Source organism: Acromyrmex echinatior, chromosome 8 (genome assembly GCF_024713525.1).
Source record: "Acromyrmex echinatior isolate Ae372 chromosome 8, ASM2471352v2, whole genome shotgun sequence".
Lineage (NCBI taxonomy): Eukaryota > Metazoa > Arthropoda > Insecta > Hymenoptera > Formicidae > Acromyrmex > Acromyrmex echinatior.
Window position 1 is genome coordinate 4,774,566 of NC_141859.1, and position 27,952 is coordinate 4,802,517.

The window sequence follows — 27,952 nt, forward strand, 5'->3', positions numbered from 1 at the left end:
TCTCTCTCTCTCTCTCTCTCTCTCTCTCTCTCTCTCTCTCTAAATAAGTTTCCATTTCAGTGCATCTGATAAGAAAATGTGGAAGACGCTCGCAAGACGCAGACTTTTATCCGAATTAGCGCCGTTACCTTCGCGCGGAAGCGCGTCGAGAGAAGATTTCAATTTTCCACTTGGGTTTGAAAAGGCGACTGAAACACTTTCGCGAGCCGGTCGAGCACGTTTTATTAGCGTTCCTTGAGAGAAGACGAAGCGGATTTACCTCTTGCCCACTTTCTCTGGATAATCCAATAACAGTCGCAAATAAACAGCGTGGTGAGATAAATATAAATGGTAACGTTTACATCTTAAAGTGATGTTATCGGATTTTCCAATAGAGATTATAATATTAATAGAATTTCAAGTATTCTTCTTTTAAATTGTATGGAATAATATATTTCGAGCTCCGATTTTAAATGAGACAAGATGTACATTAGAACTTTATTTATCGGTTTATTAATCATCAATCGGAATTTTATTAATCAAAACTATAACGTTCAGAAAATTAACCCTCTATACTACGGAAATAATAGGGTATGACATATCCATTCCAATTGTTTATAACTTCTGTAAAAATAAACTTATTGTAAACATTTTTTTTTATTCGAAACGCCAGACATTAAGGACAATAGCAACCAAACGTATGTATCTTTATAAACATGTTATAAGTAATGAAAAAGCATTAAAAAAGTATTGAAGGAAGTTGGGTATATTATATCCATTATGAAAAAAAATTGTTATATCAACAGCATTATTTTAATTGAAAATAATTTTGTTAATTCAATAATACCGTTAATGAAACAAACACATAATGCTTTTTTAATAAAATTTTATTCGTTTCATTAGTACTGTTATTATATATATATAAATCTATAAGATCATTTTCAATTAAAATAAAGCTCCTAACATCATTTTTCTTCAGTGCAGAGTGACACTGAAGAGTTAGGTTTAAAGATTAAAATTAAATTCATATATTTGTTCGTTTTATTTAGACTAATGCAAGTGTGCAAATATTTCCATACGTTTAAAGCGGTATTCATGCGACAGCATATTATATGACAGACAACGTACTAGTTATGTATAATTTACTAGAATTATTTCGTTTAATGTATATATATATATATATATATATATATATATATATATATATATAATATGTACGTAGTATATATTCATATAATATAGCAATTGGAGTAATAACAATTTAGTGACGAGTCCGGAATATCAGCTACCGAATTTCTCCGGATAAATGGAGTTCCACTACCTAACAAGCTCCGCGAGAGATCGTCGAAGATCTCGGAGGTGCAACTCGCAGGAACTTGTCGAAGGAAGGGATGAAGCAAAGTTGAAAGCGGGAGGGTATTCCACAGAACGTACGTTGGGGGATATAACGTAGTTAAGCACCCACTATTTTTCTTTCACGATGCAACTTTGTGCATTGCGAAAATTCGCCGATCGTTTTCCAGAAAGAGAATATGAAGTCTACATGTTTGAATTTCTTTGTAGAATTTATTATTTATTTAATATTGATATTTTATTTTATTTTAATTCAGAATTTAAAATGTGATACACACACTGAAAAAGTTTACTAAATCTTAATACATGTTTCTTTAGTATAATATAATATAAAAGAATAGTACTTTAATAGAACAAATAAACATAAACTTTCAGTAAATAAATATTTACTCAATAATAAATGATAGTTAAATCAAATTATAATAATTTTTGTATCAAATATTTACATTTAGACATTTAGTAAATATTTATTTAAAAATATTCCAACAAATATTTATTAAAATTTAGTTTTTTTTAAATGTAAATGTTAAAAATGCGTCTGATGCATAGATTCTAATTATATGAATAATATTTTTAATCATAATAATACGCGTGTTAGTCGCGTATGTTCGATTCAGCAAAATCTGTGTCGTACCATAATTTTAAATCTATTGCTATTAAAGCTGAAGCACATAAATATACGTAAGCGCATAATTTTTACTCCAATGTAATACGACGACCGTTCCATAATTTTCCAGCGAAAACTTTCGCCAAATTGACATATTTATCAACGCCATGAAAAAAAGAACAGTGCAAGTTATATGATTTTTCCAACGCTGAGGTTGTCAATGTCAAATTCTTACTTCCATAACGTCGAGTTCATGCGCGTTAAATTATAATGTTATTTCGTAATTGAATAAATATATCTCGCAATTGTTGCAAAATGTTTGTTCTCGCCGCAAACTCGCGGCGAACAAAAGGTGTCGCTCTTTATAAGAGCGTAAAGTCGAGTGACTTCGAATACGGTGGCAATAAAAGGCGACGCGATAAAGCCGAGATGGCAAAGGTGGAGGTTTAACTCCCCGGTAAAAATGCGCCGCGCTCTATTTTCCTTTAAACCGCGCGGATTTCGCGATTTCCGACGCGGTATTGCGCGTCCCGCCGCGAAATCCCCGCGACGGTAAAACTGTCGAAACTTAAGCACAATATCACCGCAGCCGTTTGACTTACGATTGCGACTCTATTGCGACCCGCGGCTTATCCGACGCGATTCCGGGTCGCGGACGACGTTCTTTCCGCGTGCGATACGAAAATCTCGTCGCGTCGCTCCGCGACACGTCGCACGATTCCGACGCGATTTCTTGATGAATCGGAAATATAAATACATGCCAATTGTACAGATATTGAATGAATAATGCTCGTTAATACTTAATACGACTCTCACTTTGCACATTATTGCACTACAATATATGAATTCATTAATTATTAATACGAAATATTTATTGAGTAATTATTAATAAAGTCAACGCCTCCAGCACGCTCAATTTATTCCAATAAATTCACACAAATTCTACGCTTTTTAAATGTAATAACGCAGAATTATGTATTTAAAAATATTATATATTATGTCATACGTAATTAGTTTCATTAAATATGAATAAAAAAAGAGTCTAGTGTTTAATTCGAATATAAATTTGAAGTTTTAATTTACATGCTCAGCGAATTCGAGAAGATGCAATTTGGAAGGATTTTTTTCTAATTAATTTAGTAATTTGTATAGCACACGTTTCTTTACAAGTAAGATCGTATCATCGGAAAAATATAAATTAAAAATAAAAAAGCGTATGTTTTTTAAATACTTATATTTTTATAAATTGCGTTCTCTTCTCGACGCGATTTAAAGAATCTGCATTTCTGGTCCCTAAAGCTGTGGAAAATTAAATGAGACACAATAATACTCGCAAACTCCGAAACGTATCGTTCGCATTTTATTTCGGAGGAAATTTCGTATTCCGCATATATTACTAATACATATATCATTTATTCATACGTATATTATTACTTACACGTATATTATTTATACATTATTATCTCTCTTCCTTTTGTTAAAAGAAATCAGAAGCTTACGTTGCAACTTAATTGTTAAATCGGCACTTAACTTATGCACTTATATTATGCTAATTGCGTTCTAGTCTCTAAAAAAAAAAGACAAAATAATTAAATTTCTAAATAGCTAAATCTAATTAATGCTCACGATTTAAAAGGACACATAGTGACACTTTACAAGACGATTTAATTGTAAGAAAAACGATCGGCCAAGGATCGTTTCCGCGGTAAGCAGTTTAAGTCGAAACCGCATAAAACGGCAAGAAATTTCGGTATCCTCGCTCGCGAAATCCGTAGCTTTATTACGCGAACCTGGCACTGGCGGAATATTCACCGCGCGCGTTCCCCGTTTCTCTTCTGGCGGAAACGTTTATTTTTGTTAGAAATTCAACGCGAGTGCGCGCGTACATTCTCACCGTGGAGGGTGCAGTATTTTTGTTCTCTCCCTGTATATATACGAGAAGAGAAAGATACTGCATCGAGTGGTGCGGCGGCTCTCGAGTGAATTTACCGCGCCCATTGCGATACTGTTAAAGGCAACGCCATTAGACGTACGTACGTACGTACGTACGTAGCAGCGACGGTAACAGACGTATCGCGAAACGTACGTACGTATCGCGGTGGCAATAGCAGTCAGACAGTCAGTAAATATGGACCGAAGTAGATACCATTAAATCCAGACGCGATACAGCCGGCCGGCCGGCTGTTGCTGCTGTTGGCCCGTACTTCGAATCGTTCGTCTTAAATTGCTCCCATTAAACGCACGTACGCGCACGTAAATCCTCACGGTGTCGGCTACCGCCGCGATTCGATTATTCGTCCTATAATTCGGCTCGCCGCTCTGTCTTGCACCGATGTGCATTACACTGCTGCTGCGTGTTTGTTCATTATGTTTCGTTGTCGTGACGTTGATCGATCTACCGCCGTGAGATTGCACGGAGCGTTTGGGAAAGTCGCGTGTGGATAGAAATCACGTGAAGCGTTTTCGTTAAATTAATCTTAAATGAAAATCATCGAAAGAAGGTCAGGTAATTATATCGCAATTTTTTGTGCGTAAAGTTGGTGAATAATATAAATAAATTATATATTATTGGAAAGGTATTAACACTCCGATAAAACACAATCAATATTTTGATTCTAATAAATAAATTTTAAAATCTATAAAAATAAGTAAAATACCATTTGATTTCTATAAAGTAAAACTTGTTGTTAAAGCTTTCACGAGTACACAGGAATTTTGTCAGATTCTTATTTGCAGTCTGGAATAATATTAAAATTTGCATTGAAGTTCAAAAATTGCTGATGGAAAATGTAAAATTTCACATGGTCGACGGAGGATTAATAAAACGGAATATATGTATATCTCTATGGAAAACTTAAAAAAGCGTATGAATAATTTAGAGTAAGTATTTTATTTTTTAAGAAAATATATATCTAAATGAGGAGAGAGGGTTTTTGAAAATATATTACCGAATTTAGAGAGAGGATTGATACTGTGATGTACTTGCACAGACTGTGCGTGAATATTTTCCTCTCAACTTCAATAAAGCTGTATTTTAATGAGAAATTTAATTAAGAAACTAATTAAGTAGTTTAACTTAAAATTAAATGACTTGATAAAATTAAGATGAGGATAAATAAACTAAATAAGATCAGACCTCAATTATTCTTTAATAAATAGAATCATTAATCACAATTTTAATTTGACAAAAATATTTAATTCTGAAAATTTAGGCTTTCGCAATATCTTTGATGTATTGTTGTTTTCTTGAACTACCCCTTTAAGAAAGATTAATGTTACGATGAAAAATCTGTTCCAAGTTATTCCGAAAGTTTTGTCCGCAAAAAGAAAAGACTAAACTTTTTCGTGATTCCGTTCTCATTTCGAATCGTATTTCATTCAAAGTTTCTTGTCATTGTTATGAGAATGGTCGTGTTCTTTGTTATAAGATTGATAAACGATGATGAGAACCGAGACAGAAATTGCCGTCAAATATTTTTACATCTCTCGCTTTTACTTAGAGGCAAAATTCTGTTCGTGATCCGATTCGACAGACCTACCATTAGTTTTAAATGATGCCTCATCAGCTAATTCAATTAAATCTTTCTTTTCTCTCCTCCAATTTGATAAGTTCTCATTTCTCGTATCAAATCAAACTTAAATTGTTCGGTGTGAAATAAGTATATCTTCACGAGCAGCAACAAAATTAAATAAACTATTATAACAAAAATTATACAAAAGAAGAGTAAACATATTAAATTTATTTATTTCTAAATATCTTTTATTTAAAAGTTTTGGTTACAAAAAGTTCTTATATTTTGTCTTGTTTTAAAATTGTATTATATAAAAATGAGAAAGCAACACCGAGAGTTTAGAAAAAATATGTATATATAGACAGTTTACATTCTTTATAATTTACTATATATATCATAAATATTTATTATAAAATTTTAAACTTTAAATTATTAAAGTTTTAGTTCATTTTTCTGTATGCGTCGAAACTTTTCGTCTGCGATATACGCTATGCTGGAAAAGATTGAGAAGAAAGTTTTTCTCATTTTCTCGTTCACGATACAATCCAACTGATCGACAACATTGCGCTTTGTGCTTCAGGGAACCCAACTGCAAATTGAGATCTCTGAACGTGTCCAAATGTCTTCTGGGCGGTTTAGATGCCGGCTGTTTAGGCGAGACCGTAAGAAAGGCCCGCAATTTGGATGCTTTGAGGGCCGCTGGAGCGTCGAGACCAGCCGACGTAATGCCCCTGGTGTTGGCTTTGACAGAAGCACCCTGTTTACAATTACTAGACTTGTCTAGTCCCCGACTGGCCCTAGATGATCATCCTTCAAGGCTGTTATGTCACGCTCTGGCAAGGAATACGACCCTTAAGCTGCTCAGTCTGGAAGGCTGGACTTTCCGGATAGAGGTAAGCGAGGTCTTGTTATTATTCATGTGGCTTGTTAGTTACGCCTTCGTCACGAACATAGTGAAAGAAAATAAACAAACGAAAGATAAAATTAATTAAACTCTTATAAAGCAGTAAGAGATTAAATTTTGCGTTATTTAAACCTACTTTTGGAATCTTCAAATGTAAATATTAACAATGATAAATAAATTCCTAGGAAAAGAAATTCTAAATATATCTAAGAAATAAAATGGGTTAATAAGAATTAGTGCTGTAAGGTTTGTAATCCTGTGCGATTAATCAATTATAAAAAGCACTTTATCTGAATCGAAAATGTATTAAAAACATGGTAACGTATGTTTCAGCTAACTTTTTAGTCACCTTCAAACGCTAATTATAAAGAAAATAATAATTAAGATGTATTTAAAGAGATTACGGTGCTTTTAGCAATAGTCTTCATGAAGTGATCAATCATTTTTCCAATTCTTATTTCTAAAATCATCGAGTTAATTTTATAAAATCATTGAGTTAAGATATTGATAAAATTAGAAACATATATAAACATTTAGTAATCATATTCTTTATGTTTAATTTACGTCGACATATTTAATTCAAAGAATAACAATTTTTCAATTAGATAAGAGTTCTTTCAGTATTGTTATAATAAATAGGAAAATTCATTTCTTAACAATTAAACTTCCTGCACTTTACAGAGAGTAATTTCCATGTAAGATTCGTTATTATTACATTCCGCGAATAAACATCATGTAGAGAAAGGCGACGAGAAGCCTAACGTTATTTATTTTCGTATTTTCGCTTGCGAGGGAGAGCAGAGCCTGCAAAGGCGAGATCACGGGTGGTGAGATAAGGATAAATTAGAAGAAGCGGAAATTATTTGCTCTTCCGTGCAGGCGTGCAATACGGAAAAGTGCGAGACGATAATGTTCCACCTCCGCAACCGCGGAAACTCACAATAGCACGACTAAGAATGGAGAAAGAACCGAACATCCAACTAATAATCTCGATAACAATGTCGGAAAAATTCTCGTTCGTGCTATTGAAGACTTTCGTTCTCGGAATCCTATACATAGATTGATAGTATAAGAAGTCGCTAATTGAGCATCTTTTCTGAAAAGATCGACGGCATGCTGAGATAAAGAAATATTCAAAGATAAATGCAAAATTTAGCTGTAAAATATTTGTATGTAAAATCTATAGACCTAAGATTTATAGATTTAAAAAAAACAGATACAAAATTTAGATGTATAACATGAAAAATCATTTAGTGAAAAATCATTTATACTGAAAAAAATTTACTAAATTTTAATAAATATTTATTTGATGTGCTAACAATAAGTGTTTACTAAATATAAATGTATATTTACTTGGTACAAGAATCATTAATTTAGCTATCGTTTTTTTATTGAGTAAATATTTACAGTAAATAAATATTTAGTTAGTATTATTGAAAGTATTATAAGATTTTGTCAATTTTTTCTAAAACATTTATTTTAAAGGGTATAATTCTAAGACGTCATCATTTCAATCAACACCGACAGTGAATTATCAAGATTAGTGTCAGAGCGACCAATTAATTAGTATTAATTAGTATTAATTAATTGCAATATTCACTCATTGTATTCATCAGTCATTTCGCCGTGCGATGCAAAATTGCATTTAATATAATCTATAATATATATATTTCATCGTATGTTGATATCATTCGGCTCGTATCGAGTATTCTTCATCCTACTAGCAATAACAGAAGTGGCGATATTCTCAAACCATTAACCGATAATCGTCGACGATGAAAACGTAGAGATCGCGCAATGTTCTGACCCAGCGAATACATCCGACGTCGCAATCTTCGCGTTCGATAAACGCCCTTACGAGCGGCATATATTCGTGCTCTCGCCTTCGTAGCAACGATAATAATTAATATTTACCGGGATCAAGCGAGGAACGGTATTAAATAACGTCAGATTAACATGAACGTGAAGCGTCGATGTCGTAGTAACGTGATGCTTAACGCACATTGCGTTCGCAATATTCTAGAACGAATTCACGTAAATTTCATGAGAAACAATTTCTAAATTTAACAATCGTTGTATAACGCGAATTACTTCACGGAAAAAAATGTAAAGTAATATGCGCTAGAATTCTAGTAAAATGAAATAATCCATATAAAAGTAGACACTCACTTGTGTTAAATTTACTTTTCTGATAAATGAGCGATCGTCATATAGTCAAATTATAAATGTAAAACACTTTTTACATTTCGTAAAGTAAATTTTGGAACTTGTTTATGCTTACAATCTTGAAAATAGAATGATTTATTTTACAGTAAGGTAATAATTATTTCAATAGATATTTACTATAATTATGATGTATTTTTTGCTTTATACCTCCGATATTTTTACTTTCAATAAGTAGAATTTGTCATAAGTTTGGCAAAAATAGTCAGAATATTTTTATTAGTTTTAGATAAAAATTACTCAACTATTTTTCTCCGTGTTTATATTAAGTTTGTTGGCTGTCTTTTTTTCTAATTTAATCGACAAAAAATATGAGAGAATTTGTGTGTTTCTGATAATATAATTATTCTAAAAACAAAATCTTTTAAAATATTTTAGCAGCAATCACACACTTATATTATATTCAAATAGACAAATTGAGTTCGTGTGTCTTTTAATTTATAAACAATATTTAGAGAATATATTAGGTGTTGGAATTAATTCGTAGCGTTTTTTAATGAAAGAATGTTATTTATTTCACATGAGCATTAAAAAATACATTAATGAAAGTACTTCCCATCACTTGTAAAACGCTACGAATTAATTCCAACACCTAATATAATTTGTTTAATTTATTGCGATCTCCTAAAGATACTTTTGATCAAAGCACCTATATGTTCAAACTTCGTAAAAGACGAATTGCTTTCCGTTGTAGTTGTGTCCAAGTATATCTCACGGAATCTATAAAGGGATGTAACAGGAATCGTTCTCATTGGAAACTGCAATATCGTTTCGATACGAAGTTCTCTAGTTAGATTCACGAGTCAATATTGTTTCCATTTTGTTAAGCTTTGAGACGTCGAGAAGAGCTGGGTAAATGAAAAGAGAAGCGAAAGAAAGAGAAATAGATAGATAGATAGATAGATAAATACATAGAACCAGATAGAGAGAGAGGGGGGGGGGGGAAGGGAGGAAGAAGAAGATAGCACGCTTCAGAATTTACAGGAGAAGTCGGATCTGCGGTATGCGTTCGGAATCTGCAAAGCTGCACTCTCGGGGTGTACCCTCGAGCTTTCGAAGAAGTTATCGAACGCTTCGAGAAATCGACGAAAGAAATCAATAAAGGTGGCCTTTGGTCCGCCAATAGTAACTTCGTATCTCACAGCAAAAGAGAATCGACAGGAACTCTGCGGTTTTCCGTCGAGTGTCTGATCTGTCTGCTCTTTCGAACCCGGAAATTGCCCGGGTAAAACATTTTTGTAGCTTTTAACGTAGTAAACTAACTTTTTTAAACTTCACTGTCGTGAAAGATCAAAGTAGCGCAGCATGTCATGACCACGAAATCCCGAAGAACTTTGTGAGTTACGCTTAGATGTCTATCGCACGTGAGAAATTCTGAACTGTAGCTAACACAAGCTGCCTCTTAGTTACATTAATAATAATTAATAAATATTAATTTAATATTTCATAACTTAATACACAATATATATTTTTAGAAAAAAAATCACGATATAAATAAACGCAGGAATCCTCTTTCAAGAAATTTTTTCTTTATTTTATAAATCGAGATTATATTTAAGATTGAAAGATAATTATGTATGAAAAGAACAATCGATTTTTTTGCATGCCTATAATTCGAGAGAAAACGTATTTCTTCCTCGAGATTAAAAACTTGAGGAACAACTTATCGCGTAAGACCTCGCGAGACAGCGCATATTTATCGCTATTTATTTACCTGACAAATATTGTTTACAAGCCTGGCGAGCTCCTGGTCGCAATTAAAGACTTTCAAAGTACATGCTAACGAGCGCGGTCGCTTCCGTCCCTCGTGCGACGCAACAACTTCGTGCGTTTAATCGCTCGACATTTAATCACATTCATAATGGGAAAATTTTGAAGTGTACACTCCATATCTTATAGACCGGCTAAAGATGCTGGAAACCCGTTTTCAATTTTAACTTAAAGTATATTTCGCTGTATATACCAAACGCGTGCAACGGTTTATGAAACAAATTCCCATTACGATCCTCTTTATCATGATATTAAATATGAAATATTAATTATTTTTTATTGAGATGAAAAAGCGCTTTGTATTAAGGTATCTTATAAACATAACGTTATTCAGAACTATGGAAATTTTCTTAAAATTTCATACAACATCAAAAACATAGAATTTCTCTGGATTATAATTTTTATTAGAAAAGAGTAAATTGATTTTTATTAAACAATTTATTATCTTGGTCTTTTTTCTCTCATTTCTAGTAATAATATGGTAGAACGAATACGAGCCAATTTTGCTCCCTATATTACATACGGTAGCCTTTTTAGTCACTGCTCGTATTTATCCTTTTCGTCGCGTTTTCTCTGGAATCGCTTGGCGACGAGCCATTATCTCATCAAGATACAAGTAGCGAAACAAAGACGATCTTGCTTATAAACGACTTGAAATTAGGATCGAAGGAACGGTGGAACGAAGAAGGGTGAAAGAAGAAGGACGCAGCCGCGAATAATCCCAACAGTCGCACACTCCGCGAGTGGATAATTAATTATCGGCGATTCCGGTTCTCGCTAAGAGAAGCGTGGAATAAGGGTGGCGATGGTGGGCGCGTGCGCGCGCGAAGGGTGGCCTCCGGGATAGCTTGAGTATTGTTTAGACGCTCACTAATTACGGAACAGTCAGCCCAGGAAACTCGACCCGCCGACGGAAGCGGGGCGGCACTGGAGATACCTTCAATTTATTTTGCTCTTACGCGACCTGGACCCCATTGTCTTTGCTCGTTTATTAACGGTGACGCCACTCCGCGGTCTGTTCGCGAGGGCGGATCTTTAAAAGCGTGTTTTTCATTATAGGACTTGAAAAGGCATTTGCGCATCCGTTTCTGCAGCTTACGGTTTCAGACAAATGTACAGTTTATAAGCTTCACCTACTTTCGTGAATTTTGATCCCGACGTTCCTTCCATTTTATTTAAACAATTTTATGTTTCGTATATTTTGTTTACTGATCTAATATTTTAATTTTAATTTGAGAGGAAGAGAGATTAATATTTCAGAAATATTTCTTATGTGTGTGAAACAAATTTTTCTCTTTATCGTAATATTAAATGTGAAATATTAATCATTTTTTATTGAGATAAAAAATTGCTTTTTGTTAAGGGCGCGAAATTTTTTTATTAACATAATGCTATATTATTAATATAATGATAAGAATAATTATATTTCGTAATAGCGAGAAAAGAATTAACTAGCTCGTATTGATAATATATATGCAAGATTTATTTTGAAGATTTTCGTCAAGGGAAGACGCGAGATATGAATACTCCGCCTGCTATGCGAAGATATTATTCAAATCCAAGCGTAGAACACAATTCTCCCGCGAGATTCTTTCAAGCTTCCTCTTCGTGATAGCTTATTATTCCGTCGATTTTTTCGTTCATCCAGATTTGATAATGGGATCATCGCGAAAATGATCTCTCTTGACGTAGGATTTTCGCAAAATTGCTATAGCTTTGCATCTCTTTGAAATAAGTACTTCGCACTTTAAGTATTCCACTGTATTTTGATAAAGAATTTTTTATGTTTTTTCAACTAAAGTAATTTTTTTCAACTAAATGTTTAAATTATTAATAATTTTTTAACTCTATATTGGTAAAAATAAAGAGATTTTGTGAACTAGTTGTGTTTGAATTAAATATTAAAATTATATTCACGAAAATTTAAATAAACTTTATCTTCTCGAAATATTAATTAGAGATTTAATTGTCGAAATATTTATTATTGATATTGAAAATAAAAACTTCTACGTTTATGAGAGATAACGAGGAGTTACGGTGTCGAGAGTTTAAAATTGCGACGTACAGCTATTCAAATGCAGCGTTGCGTGCACAACTTCCTGTTATAATATATCGGACGCATTACTCATTGCAGCTCACGCTCGCGACCTAATTATTACACGCAACTGTTTTATGTGCAGCGCGAGATAATGCCAAATTTTAATAATCGCTGACACCTCGCACTTCGTCTCATAATTACGCCGGTTCTTACTCCGCGGATCACATCACCTTCAGAATTAGACGTTATTCAAATGCGCCATTTCATTTTCTGTCGTAAACGTATTGCTCGTATTGTTCATAGCACTTCATTAGTTTTGCTACTTTGTTCGCACCGACCCGATTTCTGCCCCCGTTTCTTGCCAGATGGAGCGAAAACTTTAACAAGAAAACGTGTCGCGCACTTTTTGTCATATCTTTTTCCTGCTTGTCTGTGACTGACCGTTACGTTTAATCTAAAACTTGGAAAAACCAGACAAAGCAAACTTAAAATTACATTGTGATGAAAAGAAGATATGGAATTAATGGCTATGGCAAAAAAATCAAGATCTTTACATGAATAATGTAATTTTTTTCATACAAATTGCGTATTCATATTCTCTTATTGTAACTTTCAAATATGCTATAAAATTTATTCGTAAACAATAAGTGAAATTAAATTAAACTAAATTGAATGAAATATATGGAAGACGGAGTCTTACGAAATAAGGCAATAAAATAAATATTATTTAATTTAGGATCAATATATATGTACGCTCCATAAGTGAATTCTTACAATAACTTAATTCTTGTAATAAGCAAGTTACTAAAATGTACTCTGCAAAAGAGCTCTGTATCTCTTACATTCTTCAATACGTAAACACATTTTTCTCATTGTATCTCTTACAAAATGCTTTTAGACTTCTTCAAACTTTAAACGCGCAGGTCTCTTCAATTCTTTCGAGTTGTTAAGATTTACAATGCTCCCAAAAGCTTAACAAGAAGCTCGACGTTACTAGGCTTCATAATAATTCATACAATAATTTACCATTTAATAGCGTGAGATGCGAAATTATCAATGAAAAAAGAAGAAAAATATTAAAAGAGAAAAACAGAGAGAAATCGAGGCGATAAATTCTGTAGAATAGAAGGAAGAGAAGAAAAGGAACGTGCGTTCGTTGCTTCTCGCAAATGCAAGACTCCGCTGGGTTTTGGTCTCGATCGATCGTGCGCGCGTACGTATTTTACGGCGAGCGTTTTTATTTTTTAAAAATGCGTGCGTAAAAATTGCGATTGATGTAAAAACAGAAGAGAAGAGCAGCTGACGCGTGATTATCGTAAACCAGAATCGATTCGCCTTTATTTAGCTTTTTTCCTTCGATTTCTAACCGTCCCAGCTTATCCCGTATCTTACGCTCTTTTTCTATCTCTCGTCAAATAGGATTTTACTCTTTTCCCTCGGAACTTATTTGCAGATACGCTTGGTTTACTCTCTTTTTATTAGATACTGTCCAAGGATCATGAAATCTTGGGTAGAAAATGATCGATAATCGAATCGACAAAAAAATAATACGAAAACATTCGTGCTTTTCATCTACATCCTAAAAATTTAATTTAATAACAATACACAACAAGTAGGGATATTTATTTTCTACTTGTCGTCACATTTACGGTTTTAAGAATTTCTTTAATATTATTTAACAATAATTTATTGAGCCTATACGAGATTTAAATGAAAAGGAAGAAAGAAAGGAAGAAATGCAAATATGCAAAAGATAAGAAATTTTATTGAAAAGCCAAAGCTGCTATTACAATTTCTATCCAGGTAAATATAAAAAATATCAAATTGAAATATATAAATTTTGTACAAATATAAATCTAAGTGAGAACGTAAATATAAAAGAGTATAATTGTTATATAATAACAGCGATAATAAGGTATATTTGTATTCATATTGAAAAGCTTCGAGAAAATAAAATTAAATTTTGCAAAATTGAGGATAAAACGAGTTTCAGTTATTTTAATGTTCAATTACTGCTAATTATTCTTTATTGTCAGCAAATAGTTTATTTTATTCAATATACTTTTTGTGCCCTCGGTTATTGTTTTTCTGTCCTTCCTCAAAATTTATCTTTTCAATAAAATTTCTCTCGAAACGACACGTGCTACTATTTTATATGGCACGTACATTAATTAATGTGTTAATTATCGCATAATTGAATGCTGAAACGAGTCAAAGAAGGGTTATTGGAAGCTAAATTTAAAAAAATGCGCCTTACTAATGAAAAACATAAATTCTCAGCTAAGGTAAAAGCGAGAGCGACGAGATTGAAATGGAAACGGATGTGAAAACATTCGACGAATGACATTCGGACGAGATGGTAAAGCGTGACGATGAATGGAGTGTCGAAACGGCAAATGGGATTTAGCGATTCAAAACGACGAACAGCGTATCCATTTCTAAAAACGTCCTTGCTCGCGTGTAAACCATGTATCATATTTTCTTATTTACTTGACATGCGGGCGGATACAGAACGATATAAGCCGACTTCAGAAATCGATGGATACAGTCCTTGCAAAGTCCTATAAGTTGTAAGATTATTTATGTTAGAAATTGATTTTGAAAGAATATTTATGAAATATCTCTTAATCCAATTTCGATGATGTGTTGGAAGGGGCAAATAACGCGGAAGAAAATAATTTTACAGACAGACGTATCTAAAAATTTCGGAGTTGCTGCGAATATTTCTTCGCCGCGAAAAGCGATTTTCAGGAAACATTTTTTCAATGAAAACGTTATAGAAAACGGAAGAAGACTACTGACGACACTTTCTTTTATCACCGCAATATTCAGCGTGCAGCAAGGAGCGAATCGTTGAAAATGCGGCATTACTGGGTTTTCTTTGTGAAAAGTCTTTCCTATAGATTACGCATCGGACTGGCATTACTACAACGTGGTATAAGTATCATCGATTTCCGATTTTCTCTGCGATTCTCGTGCGGCACTTCGACTCCATTCAATTTACCGTATAGGATTACTGCGAGATGAACCAGTGTCTCTCAGTACCTCAGTACACGCTTGCAAAATCAGTAAAATTACTAGTATAGCAATAAATTTATAACAAAGGACAAGTGAAAGTAACTACGATAATTAGTGCGTTATAATTATAAAATATAAAGTATATTTACAATTTCACTACACAGGTGATGTAATATTCGATGGAAAATTCAAATTCAAAATTTACACAATAAACTTATAACTAAGGGCAAGTGAGAGTAAATAACTGTGCGGTAATTAGTACGTTATAATTATAAAATGTAAAGTATATTTACAATTTCACTGTATATGTGACACAATATTTGATCTAATATTGTATCACATATGTAGTGAAATTGTTTAATTATTTTTTAATTACACTTTTTAATTACAGCGCACTAATTACCATGCAGTTATTTACTCTGACCTATTCTAGTTATAAATTGTTTATTGTTTGAATTTTGAGAATCTATTAGTAGTAGATTTTATTGTTACTTTCTAACATGAGGTAAACCAAAATAAATTGAATAACAGGACGAATCAGATTATGAGTGCATGAAGAAATGTCTCTCATACAAAGTTCCAAAAAATTACGAATTTTATGATTTTGTAACGAAAAAGTATATCGAAACTTATAATAACTTTTATAGTGTATGGTTTACTTAATTAACCTAATAAAAAATTAATCTAATAAAAAATAAACTGGTGATCTGTTTCATCCTTCAATTTCGGAGTAAAACGAATCCTTTTTCTTTTTGCGTTATGCAATAGGAAATATCATGTTTATGTATTATTTTGAATTCCAAGCCAAAGTTATAAAAATTAACAATCTACACTAAAATTTAATAAAATTTAATTTTGGTTTCTTTTTTATTCGAGTCGTTTGACGTAAAAACGACAAATTATTATTGTATCTTTTACTTTTCGACGATTATCCTGTCGGATTTACCGATCGTCGCTATTTATATTTCGAAATGAAACGAATCGAGTAAAATTACATGAATCTGATGGTTGAGCACCTTTAAGTGATTCTTGTCATAAAAATATGAAATAAAAGGCTATAATACACAGTAAATAATCGTCGTTAAAAGCACACTATCATCTTCCCATTATCCGGAATCATTTCGGCAGAATTGGCCGACTTATTTAAATTTATTATTGATCCACCCGATGATCATTTGATGAACCATTAATCTCGAATTACATATGTTGCTAAAAATATTCATAAACCGGATTCGTCTATACATACAATCACAAAAATAATTGTTCACACAGTGCATCATTATATTGATAATTTCTTCAAACTATTATCCGGTTAATTGTGGTTCCTTTCACGCGTATTACAACTGATAAACAAATTCAAGTAAAGAAATATACAAAATTTACAGACTCCTTAAATTAATACAATGAAAAAATAATGGCAAAATACAAATGATAGGAGTCAGTACTGAATATTATATTATGCAGTGCTAATTAATACCCATTAATATGTGACAAATTCAATTTTGTACGTTTTGGCTCACCATCTGAGCCATCCTCAGCAATAAAAAATTACCGCTTATCGCACTATAAAATCTGTTAAACTGTGTCTCGCACAATCATAGTTCCTTCAATAATGCAGTCGCAGTGGAACTGATTAGCACAACATTAGGCTATGTTGAAAATGGTTGTCTCTCACCACATTTCCACTTGTGTTATGATTTCAGTTTCTTAGTGTTAATATTATTGTGAGTTGAATCGATTTGTCATTATGTTGAGTAGCGCCATCATAAATTATAATCTACATAAAATGATGATGATGTAGGACGTGCAAAAGACTTAGTGGTTATTTCGTGATACATGAGTGTAGAGGAATAGTAAAGCATGTTGTAATAAAATACAAGTACTTTGCTCTTGTACTCTTTGCTTAGTTTGTTGTCTTGTATTTCCAACTTGGGATATATGGTATTTTTAGCGGGCGGGATTTATGCTCAAAATATACAAAGTAGGCAGATTGAATTCAGTGCACTAAATGCAATAAACGCATTACATGAATACCTGATGTACCTCATGTCATAATATATTGTAATACATGTGGGAAGATTGTAATTATTATTTATTATTTCATATACATATTTATCATTTTTTTCTTATCCCTTAATAAAACTTTATAAACACATTTTATAAGTTATTGTGTCATTTTATGATTTATTTATAAATGCATTATTTGTAAATTTTTCATGAGCCGTATATATTCCCCCCTTCCCCCTATGAGTAGCCATATATCCAATTCTTATGGGATATACGGCAAAAATACAAGGGTTTAAAAAAAAAACAAGGGCTTAAAAAAATTTCATTTTTTAATACTAAATATAAATATTTCGAATTTCCAATATTTTTTTCATAATAGTAGACAGTACAAAGTTTTTATTGATATATAATAGTTCGTTTACTTTAAACATAGTAAATAATATTTAATAAATTAAGTTTTTGACAGGTGCGGCGTATATATCGGAGTTACCCTATTTATTCTACGAAATAAGTATATTGTTTATGATACGAAACGCAGTTATAATTTTTCTTTATTTTTTTCATTATATCAGAATATCAAATTTTGATAGTACTTTTTAGTACTATGTAATAACTATACGTACCACCACACACATACACACATCTAGTTATTATTGAAAATATTGATATTTCAATATTTTGTTATGTATTACAGCGTGCGCGAATATTAACCAGTTTTGCGAGGAACAGAAAAACAAAATCCCTATTCCAGCATGTAATACAAATTTCCATTTGTAAGCACCGCATAAATCCGGTAACGAGCAATGCGATCGAGAGACTGTAAACGGTGAATAAAGACCAGGACATTCGCATCGACTTATTTAAATCCAATGGCGACCCAAAAGAGAGTAGTAAGCAGGGTCGCCATTGCGCGAGAGTCTCCATCTTCGGTTGCTATAAAATACATTTCTAGGACGAGAGACACGGGCTTTTGCCATTCCCTAGCTCCCTCGGCGTGTCGTCGGTAATATTGCTTGCAATAAATTACGCGGTCTTCTCTCCCAGCAGCTCCGGCCTCTCTTCATTCCTCTCTCTTTCTCTCTTCCTCTATCTCCTTTCTTCGTTGCAGAATCTGCCGCGTCCCGAATATCCTTCAAAACGATCCCGGCCGGGACTCCCGGACGACGTATCGCCGAAAATTTTCACGGGAATGTCGAGTCAGCTGACATATCTGCCCTTATCCGCCTTCGGACGTTGAGAAATCGCACGCTGGAATTTTAACTCTTAAACTCATGTACGCTCGTTTCCGAATACCTGAGCCTAATTACATTTTTGTATATATTGTCATAGTTGCAAGGAACTCTCTCTCTCTCTTATTTTTATTATACTGAAAATGAAAGAGAAAGGCATCTTTTTTTCCTTAATAAAATATTCTTTACCAGAACGATTTTACTGAAGTTTCTAAAAATTTAGCTATATAGAGATCTGAAAATAATTTTGTTTGGAGCATCAAAATAAATTTATAGAACATATAAATTTGTTGTTAAAATATTAAAAATTTTTGCAGTACTGTCATTAATACTTTGTGATACATAAATTATTATATTGCGCTATAATAATTATAATTCTACATACATAATTATTTTAATAGTCTAACAAATTTATTTTCAGATCTGTATCCAGCTAAATTTTTAGATATTGTAGCAAAACCGTTCCTTCCGTGCACATATTCCGATATATAAATATTTTGAAGATCTCAGAGAGAAAAAGCAGATCGGAATTTTATTCTTGAAAATACTTTCTTACGCTGTTCTTTTACAACCAGTACAAATCATAGATATTTTATTTAACAAGATCTGTATATTTATACTTGGTTTTTTTATCTGAACGTTTACGTAGAAAATATATCCAAGCTCACTTTCCCGTAATAACATTTACTCATCTTTGTCTGCAACTCCTTGATTATTTCGTCATTACAAAGCTTTAAGCACTTTCACGATACTCTTTCGATGGTCTTTTCCAAGACAGTTTCAGAGAAGGTACCATCACTCATGGCATTCAGAGAAGGTACCATCTTCTAAAAACACCCCCATAAAGAATAGTTATCTGTGAACCGGACGTTATTTTGAGATTAAAAGTCTTTGTCTTGAATCACTGATGCGCCAGTATATCTACCCTATACGTATAACTACTTACGTCCTGTTTTAATAGGCTCATTCGCCCTTAACCGCCGCACAACCTACCCTTAACGTGTATAATTCTAGAGGGTGGGAATGGAACACGCATGGCGGCTCGAGCGCATAATACGCGGATAAATTGCATAACCGGAAAATCTTTCTGACCGTTCGCTGATACCGCATAAAGGGATGGATTTAATATAACGGGGATATGAGGGATGCGATTATAAACAATGCGACCCGTCGAGGCTTTCAGTGACCATCCCTGTGCCACTCGTCACTTCTATCGCTATTCTGCACATCACAAACGAGTTTGGCTGACGATTATCATCCCAAAGAAGCCGTCGGGAACAGAGTTATGATCCTGAGTAAAATTGCCAGACTTTTTGAAGAAACACAGGATATTAAAAACTAAAATGTCTGAGACTAACAATTATGAAAGAAAGATCACTGATATCGATACATTACTGTATTTTTAAACAATATTTTTTAAACATAAGCTAAAACTAAAGCTTTAAAAATATAAATATAAACTAGAAATAAGTCTTTTATGAGATAATATAGTTTTTATAATACCAGTTGCAATTTTGGAATAATTAACTTTTTTGATACGATAAGCAAAAATGAATGTCTGACAAAATGGACCTCAAAACTGACATAGTAGATAATAATGCCACATATTTATATTCTTTTTCTTTCACAAAAGTCATCTGTATAAAATATCTACAAATGTGTATAAAATTTTCTAAAATCTTTTTGATATAAAATGTTTTTTGTTATTTATATGCATACTTCGTGCTATACTGTAGGATACTAATGTAACACGATAGTTTTTTTTAGGATTTTCCTATATAAGTACACGATTACTTTTAGTCATAAATATATAAATTATAAGTTTTTACTTTTTTAATTATCTAAAAAAAAATCAGATTAATAAAGTGTGCAATAATTAGTTTCTAGAAATAAGGAATGTCTCTTTAGAAGACCTATGTCAGTATCAGCGACTTTTCTCTTTTTATTTTAATCTTATTGTTTCTTAATTTTTTTAAATTTTCTTCTTGATATTATAATTTTATTCTGTAGCATGCAATACTTATAATATTTTATTATGTATAATGTTATACGTGCAAATTTTTTTTTTATAACAAAATGAGTGTTCCTCATTTTCCTTAGGATTATTGATTTACTTGACAGTCGATAAAAAATACTGTATTATTGCCCACATTGTTCACCTCTTTCTAAAGCGCTAAGAGACCGAGTTTGTGAAATATCGTGTGTGGAACGAAATTTAATACTTCGTCGCCGTATATTAAGTCGCGGTGGCGTGGACAATGCCGAGGTCAGCGACCCATGAATGCGAGTATCCTGATAAAATTTAACGGACCAGCTGCATCCGCGCAACGCCGCGAATCTCTCTTCCCCGACGTTTTGTCTTCCATGTGGTAATACAAGTACACGCATACACACACATACGCACTTGACACGCGGCGTTTGCGTCTGACGCTAGTCTATAGAAATTCTAAACAAAGAAATTGATTATTTTAGCGCGACGCGGAAAGGGGAAACGCGCAGCCGACCTCCTCGCTGTAACTTACAGCATTCACGATGAATTCGTAGCTGAAGCTTTTCTCATAGAGAAATGAGAAGCGACATCTGGCTGTAATTTAATGTAGAAAACTAAAGTAATTCAGAAGGCGAGCTTGGAGAACAAAAATACAAAATCCTATTCTTTAATTAACTTTTTATTTTTAATAAGCGTTACGTAAAAAGAAAACACAGCATTTAAATGAAAATGTCCATTAGAAAGAAATTCTAGTCCTTATTACTAACATTATAGCAGTAATAATCATAATTATGGTAACATATAATTATAGTCATAAGTATCAAAAATTTTTCTCTCAGTGGAAAAAGAAAATTATAATTTAAATAAATGAGAATAATTGAATAAATTAATAAAAAGACGGCAGAAAATAATCGAAATAATTATTGTTATCTATTATGTAACAAAATAATAATCGAGCTTATTACTATACTCAGAATGTCACAAAATTAGGAAAATCAGGGACTTGTCAGGGAAATTAAAAATGGTCGGGAAAATCAGAAAAAAATCAAGAAATTTTGCAAAATTTTCTGGAAAATTAAAATCCTTAGCTTGAAAGAAGTTTATTACGTATTGAAAAAAAATTTATTAAATCTTAATACATATATTTCTTTGAATAGTACTCTTAAGTAAACATAAACTTACATTAAATAAATATTTACTTAATAAAGAAAAATAATAGTTAAATTAAATTAATGATTTTTGTATCAAATATATATATATATATATATATATATATATTTATATTTAATAAATATTTGAACAAATATTTGATATTCAAACATATATTTATTAAAATCCAATATTTTTTTCAGCGTATCGCGTATTGCATCAACAGATTGATCAGTATAGCTATTTTATAATATGTACCTTCACTAGCAAACGTTACATTTATAAAATGCAATCGCGCGATCGATCAATTTTATAAATGTAATCAATCAATTTTATAGATGTAACGCCTGCTGGAAAAGGCATTACATTTATATAACCTGACATACTGACCAATATGTTGATGCAACACGCGATACATTAATTTCTACAAAATATTTAATGGTTTCCAAATCAGGATAAAAATTTCAAAATATTATTGAAAGTTCAAGGAAAGTCATGAAATTTTGTCTGAAAATGAGAAATTTTGTCTGAGAAAAGTTGTTGAATTTTAGAATGAATTGACAACTTGTGTACATCGAATTGGGAAACAAATATCCCTCGTCGGTGACAAACTCATTACACGGCGAAATGGAGAGATTGTGACATATAATAAATAATACATCAACGTTATGCAGTTTATTGAAAGAGAATGGAATCCTACGAGTAAAGTAATTTGTAACCAGAGGAGAGGAAAAGAGAGAGTTATGTGGCGCCCGTGCTATGTTCCGCAATTAGCGGGAATCAATTTGTGTCGGAAACTATTAAACACCACTTCCTTCCGTCCTAATTTTCCGGTATTATTCGCCACCCCCGCTGAACCCGAAGACACGCCTGCTGCATAAAATGCCGACGCGAATAACATAAATTACGGAGTCGACACGTGTCGCCGATAATCAACAAGCCAACAAGTATAACATGCGCGGCGGATTGTAATTAACAAATGTAATTCTCGGTTTGCAGAAACGGATCCCGTTTTGTGCGGCGAATTACGTGCATGAAACGCGCTCTCATCGCTAACCGAAATCAATTCTCTCATGTATTTCCAGTTGCTTTTTGAAAATAACGAATATTAAATGTCTTTAATAACGAAGATTAAATATTGAAATGAATTTGTTGGTAATTTTTAATTAAATGAAAAATTTTTAATTTTATCAAATCAAATGTCTCGCTTTTCTTTCTAAAAATGATAAATATTTATGATATTTCATTAATTCTTCGCTCATCGTTACATATTTTAGGAAAATGCGCGAAAATCAAATGAACCGTGATTTTATTTAAACATTTTCAATATACAGCTTTTTATATGAAATTTAATAATTCATTTAATTAAGAAGAGAAAATCATAACTTTCATTACATTCAGATTTGCATGTCTATGCTCGCGGAAAATCTTGTATATCATTGATAATTAACAAATCAATCTTTGCTAATTGAAGTGAATATTTCTTCGTACAGGTTTTATGTACAATTGATAACAATAACAAAATAACGTTAAATAATATCAGTTACTTTATCTTTTCAATGTAAAATATCTACATTTCCGTTAAATTTTTTATATTATATGTACTTTACTGTTTTTCTAGCGTAACAGTATTAATTTAAAAAAATAATATTTCCCTAATAATTTCTACATAAAAAAAAGTACGCAATTCATATCTTATTTAACAATAAACTTAATTTATAGTTTTATTAATAATACATTCTGTTTATTAATAGTATATGTTATGTAACATATTGTATTTAATTCGTAAAGTTGAAGAAAAGAAGATATTTTTGTTGAAGGCTTTTAAAAAGGTTTAATTTCATTTAAAGAAAGACTTACAATATAAAAAAAGCTTAATTTAGCTAAAGAAAAACTCTACTTATGTAATTACATTCTACTTATTATTTATCTAGGATGGTTTTTCACGCTAGGTTGTTCACACTTCCATACCAGGTGGAATAAGGTTTTTCCATTCGGGAAACGAAAAAACTTTCAAGAGAGAAAACAGTGAGAGAGAGACTTTTCGTATCGCTGCGCTGTGAAAAATATCACAGTTTCACGCTCATTTCGTGCTGAATTCCTATTTTTTCTTTGCTGATACTTGCTGCAGCAATTACAATTTACTTTTTTCTCAAAAAGTTTTGTGTTGCTTGACGTTACTTTGGTGTTTTCAGGCAAAAAGGAAAATTAGAAGATAATTGATAAGCAGAGTGAACATTTGATACTCCTTTCTTTCTCTTTCTTTTAATAAGCAATCTTATCTTTTAAACCGAAATGTCAGCCTTTTAGAAAAATTATATAAATATCTGTTAATATATTATTTATTTTTGGAGACTATAAATGTTGCAGCGAGATATATGTTAAAAGCAAATGATATTATATTTCACGCATATTTTTCATTAACAAGACTTTTTATTGTAAAAGTCCTGAAAAATTATCCTTAATGAAAAATATGTGTAAAATACTTCTCGCACAAAGCGAGTTATTTTGTTCATGATACCTTTTTCTATATATATTTTTTGGGTTTAAATGAAACAACAAATTCATTGTGACGTACGTACATTTTATTCATCATTTATTTAGACGTTTTCAGGTTACACATTGGACACCATCAATATATTTGAATTTTAACAAAAAGAATAAAGTATATAAATCCGTTAATAATAATAAAAAGATAATACATATAAATGTTCATATAAATCGTTTATTCTTCTGAAGGACGTATTTTTAATTCGCAAGTTTTTATACATTTCTATAATTAAACGCTATATTTATACTTCTAGCTGAGATTCGAAAGTTGAAAGTTTGCGGCTGTAATAAATGAAAGTTGAAACATAAACACAACTAACAGTTTGAAGTTCAGAGTTGAGAATTGAAGATCGGGAATTTATGCATATGCAAACTTTCAAACATTATTCTAAATCATTCTATAAATCCTAACAATAATGTCCTATGCCTTTCTAGTGTGATTTTACTACCGAATCTCAATCAGATGAGTTTTTAACGATGAATAGAACCTTTCATTAACGAATCGCGTGTCGGATTCGTCCCGAATTATTACATCAAACACGAGAAGCCTCGTTGCAATTATCTGGTCGACAAATTTTATTTCTAATGTTCTTGAAAAACAGATTCGAGGCACATAGATGCGCACGTGTCTCATCCGCGTTTAATTTCAACGACGATGTCGTCGGATTCACCGTACGATTTTTATTCATGCCGTTCTTCCAACTACCCGCGAATTTCACGTTGATGAAATCGAACTGCGATCTCTCTCGCGAGCCGAGCCTGGAGAACGTGTTCCCCAGGAAGCAGCACTCGTCAACGATCGTTTGTCGGAAAGCGATAAATATCACCGCTCGTAAATATCATGCGGTTAGCAACAATAAATCCCGCGTTACTTCGAAATTCCCACGCAGGAGGTAAATCTCGAAGGACGCTGCATTTCGGCTCTCATTGTACACATTCGTTAATGCTGCATTGTACATTAAAGGCTGGTATTCATAGTCAGTTCTTACATTCAAGACCATCTTAAGGATGTACTTGAGATATTTCAAAATGATAAAATTATGTAAAAATTACAGATTATTCTGCTTTTTATCAATTATTCTTTTTACATTCGATTGAAATTGACAAATCTTATGATTTAAAGCTTATTGCTTTTTACACGTATTGTGTTTCGAGACTTAATAAATGACACAATTGAGCACAAATTTGCATGTATATTTCAATAAATCGGTTTAAAGTTATTTTAAACTAATTAAACATTTTTTTATAATATTGTTGTTTATGTATTTATTTGAAATTGCAGAGGGCTTCAACTTGAGACAAGTTATATTGTTGATAACAAATATCAGTGACCCAGTTAGATTACCCAAAGTGATGAACTTGCTATAGATCTCTTGTCCAGTTTAGAAATTGTGTTAAACGAGGAAACACGGGTATATTATAAAGTATAATATCGTCTTGTGGAAGAGACACATACTTTTGCATGCAGAAATTTAGAGTTTCACGCATATCGCATGATCGAAATTGTGGAGAACAAACTATGAATTTATATACAATATATTTCTTAGCTCTTGAGATAGCCGAACTTTTCACGGCGTGTCCTAAATTCTGAATCAAACATTTCAGAATTTTATGGTATCATATAATATTATCTTGTCTTTTTAATCGTAAAAAAATTATCTTAAAAATTATAATTTCAGTTTTTTAGTCTCTAAATAATCTTCGTATCTAAGATTACATTTTTTATACTTAAGAAACAGTATATTATAATCTTTAAAATATCAATTAGCATTTAAAAAAGAAAAATATTTTTTATTTAATTTGTATATTTAATTTGTTTATTTAATTTGTATATTTGTATATTATGCGCGTATTGAATTTTTTATTTAACACTTTTAAAATTTAATTATCTTTTTCACACAATCGTAGAGATATTTATATTTATTATATATAGATATATTATATATAGATATAAACAATATTTATATTCATATATATATATATATATATATATATATTAGGTGTTGGAATTAATTCGTAGCGTTTTTAATGAAAGAATGTTATTTATTTCACATGAGCATTAAAAAATACATTAATGAAAGTACTTCCCATCACTTGTAAAACGCTACGAATTAATTCCAACACCTAATATATATATATATATATATATATATGAGACATGCACTTGCACTACGTGCAATGTAATGCAATAATCTCTAAAGCATGGTAAATATTTTGAGAATCGTTTATTTCGGAACCTCTTTTTTTCAATTCTCGTTCAGGATACGCCAGTTGGGTCAAGCTAGATAAATGGACTGTCGAGGACATCCTTCCGAGAATGGAATCTACCCTCGATTCTGTTTGCCCAACGGAACATGGAATAATCGTCACGTGGCACTGTACTTGAATCAAATCGAAAAGCGGTGACATCGATCTTGTTTTATATTAACAGATATTTAGATTGTGCTTCAATCGCACTGCATTCCAAAAAAAAATCAGCCCGTCAAAATTCCATCAATATTCCATCAATATCACCCTAAATTTTTCATTTATGGATCTTTAGTGTGATATATGAAAGTAGTATTTAACTGTCTCTAATGCTTTTAAGTCTTCTCTAACAAAATTTAAAAAATAATAAATAAATAAGTATGCAAATTTTTTAAATAAAATTGCTAAAATTTTACGAGGAACGCTAGAATTTAAAAAATTCGCAGCATTAAAAATTTTTAAGTACATATCTCATGCAAAAGCATACAGATTATATAAACGCATATAAATACATAGTATTAATTTTAATTTCAAGCATATTTTATATTTTAATAGTTAATAATGATAATTTAGTTTTGTTTATCCTAACAAAAATTCATCCAAAAATATTTTTTATATATATTATAAAAAAATTTATCACACACATACATATATAAATACTGCTCATTATACAGCATTAATATGCATTATCAACGATTGACAAAATAATCAGAAAACAGCACGTATCCGTCTTGAGAAAATTTGCCATCAACATCCTGTTGAGATTAATTTTTACGCCATTCGTATGAAATTCGAAAGTAAGGCTGATTTATTAATGTACGCACGTCTAACGTACAGCGTGTAACGTAAGCAGAGAGGCAGCTTCCGCTTATACAGTTTTCCGTGGAGAATTACTCTCTTCGCGGCATTCCCGTGGGACACATTCGCCACTCCTTGTGTGCGCGACGACGTTTCCTGCATAATGAAACAATATCGCTCGTGCCCTGTTCTCGATCTCCCTGCAAGATCGAACGAGCACCTTCAGCTTCCCTATTCTTTTATTTAATTTCTTATAGTGAGTATCGAGGGAGAATCAAATTCTACGATATGTTCAGCGCGCCTTAAACTTACAAGATGCATACACCAAAGGAGGAAAACTCGGCGGAAAATCTTCACCGAGAAATGGCGAACGCGCGAGATGACTTTGACGGATCAGTCGCCCTTGTTAACCCTGTGTTACCGTTGTGTTCCCTCGGCGATTTACGAGTGCGCTCGTATAATCTACGTCGTACGGCTCCTCTTCTTCGTCGTCTTATTACCGGAATAACGTAATATTGCCGGCATGTAGTCGGTGAGATCGTTGCGACGACGAGGCGCGATCGCGCTAAGACGCCTCT

The 27,952-nt window shown here is 32.2% G+C and overlaps 1 protein-coding gene across 4 annotated transcripts in view; it reads left to right on the forward strand.

Annotated features, from left to right (window-relative positions):
* Positions 1 to 27,952, forward strand: part of LOC105144539 (uncharacterized) — a 273,849-nt gene that overhangs the window by 237,829 nt on the left and 8,068 nt on the right. For 3 of the 4 annotated variants that reach the window (XM_087408478.1, XM_087408479.1, XM_087408477.1), the window contains one exon: positions 6,032 to 6,344. In XM_087408478.1, the coding sequence (XP_087264604.1) occupies positions 6,032 to 6,344 (313 nt within the window). Of the gene's footprint in view, positions 1 to 6,031; positions 6,345 to 26,590; positions 26,978 to 27,952 lie in introns of those variants that run through there. The other variant, XM_087408480.1, reaches the window with a different exon arrangement.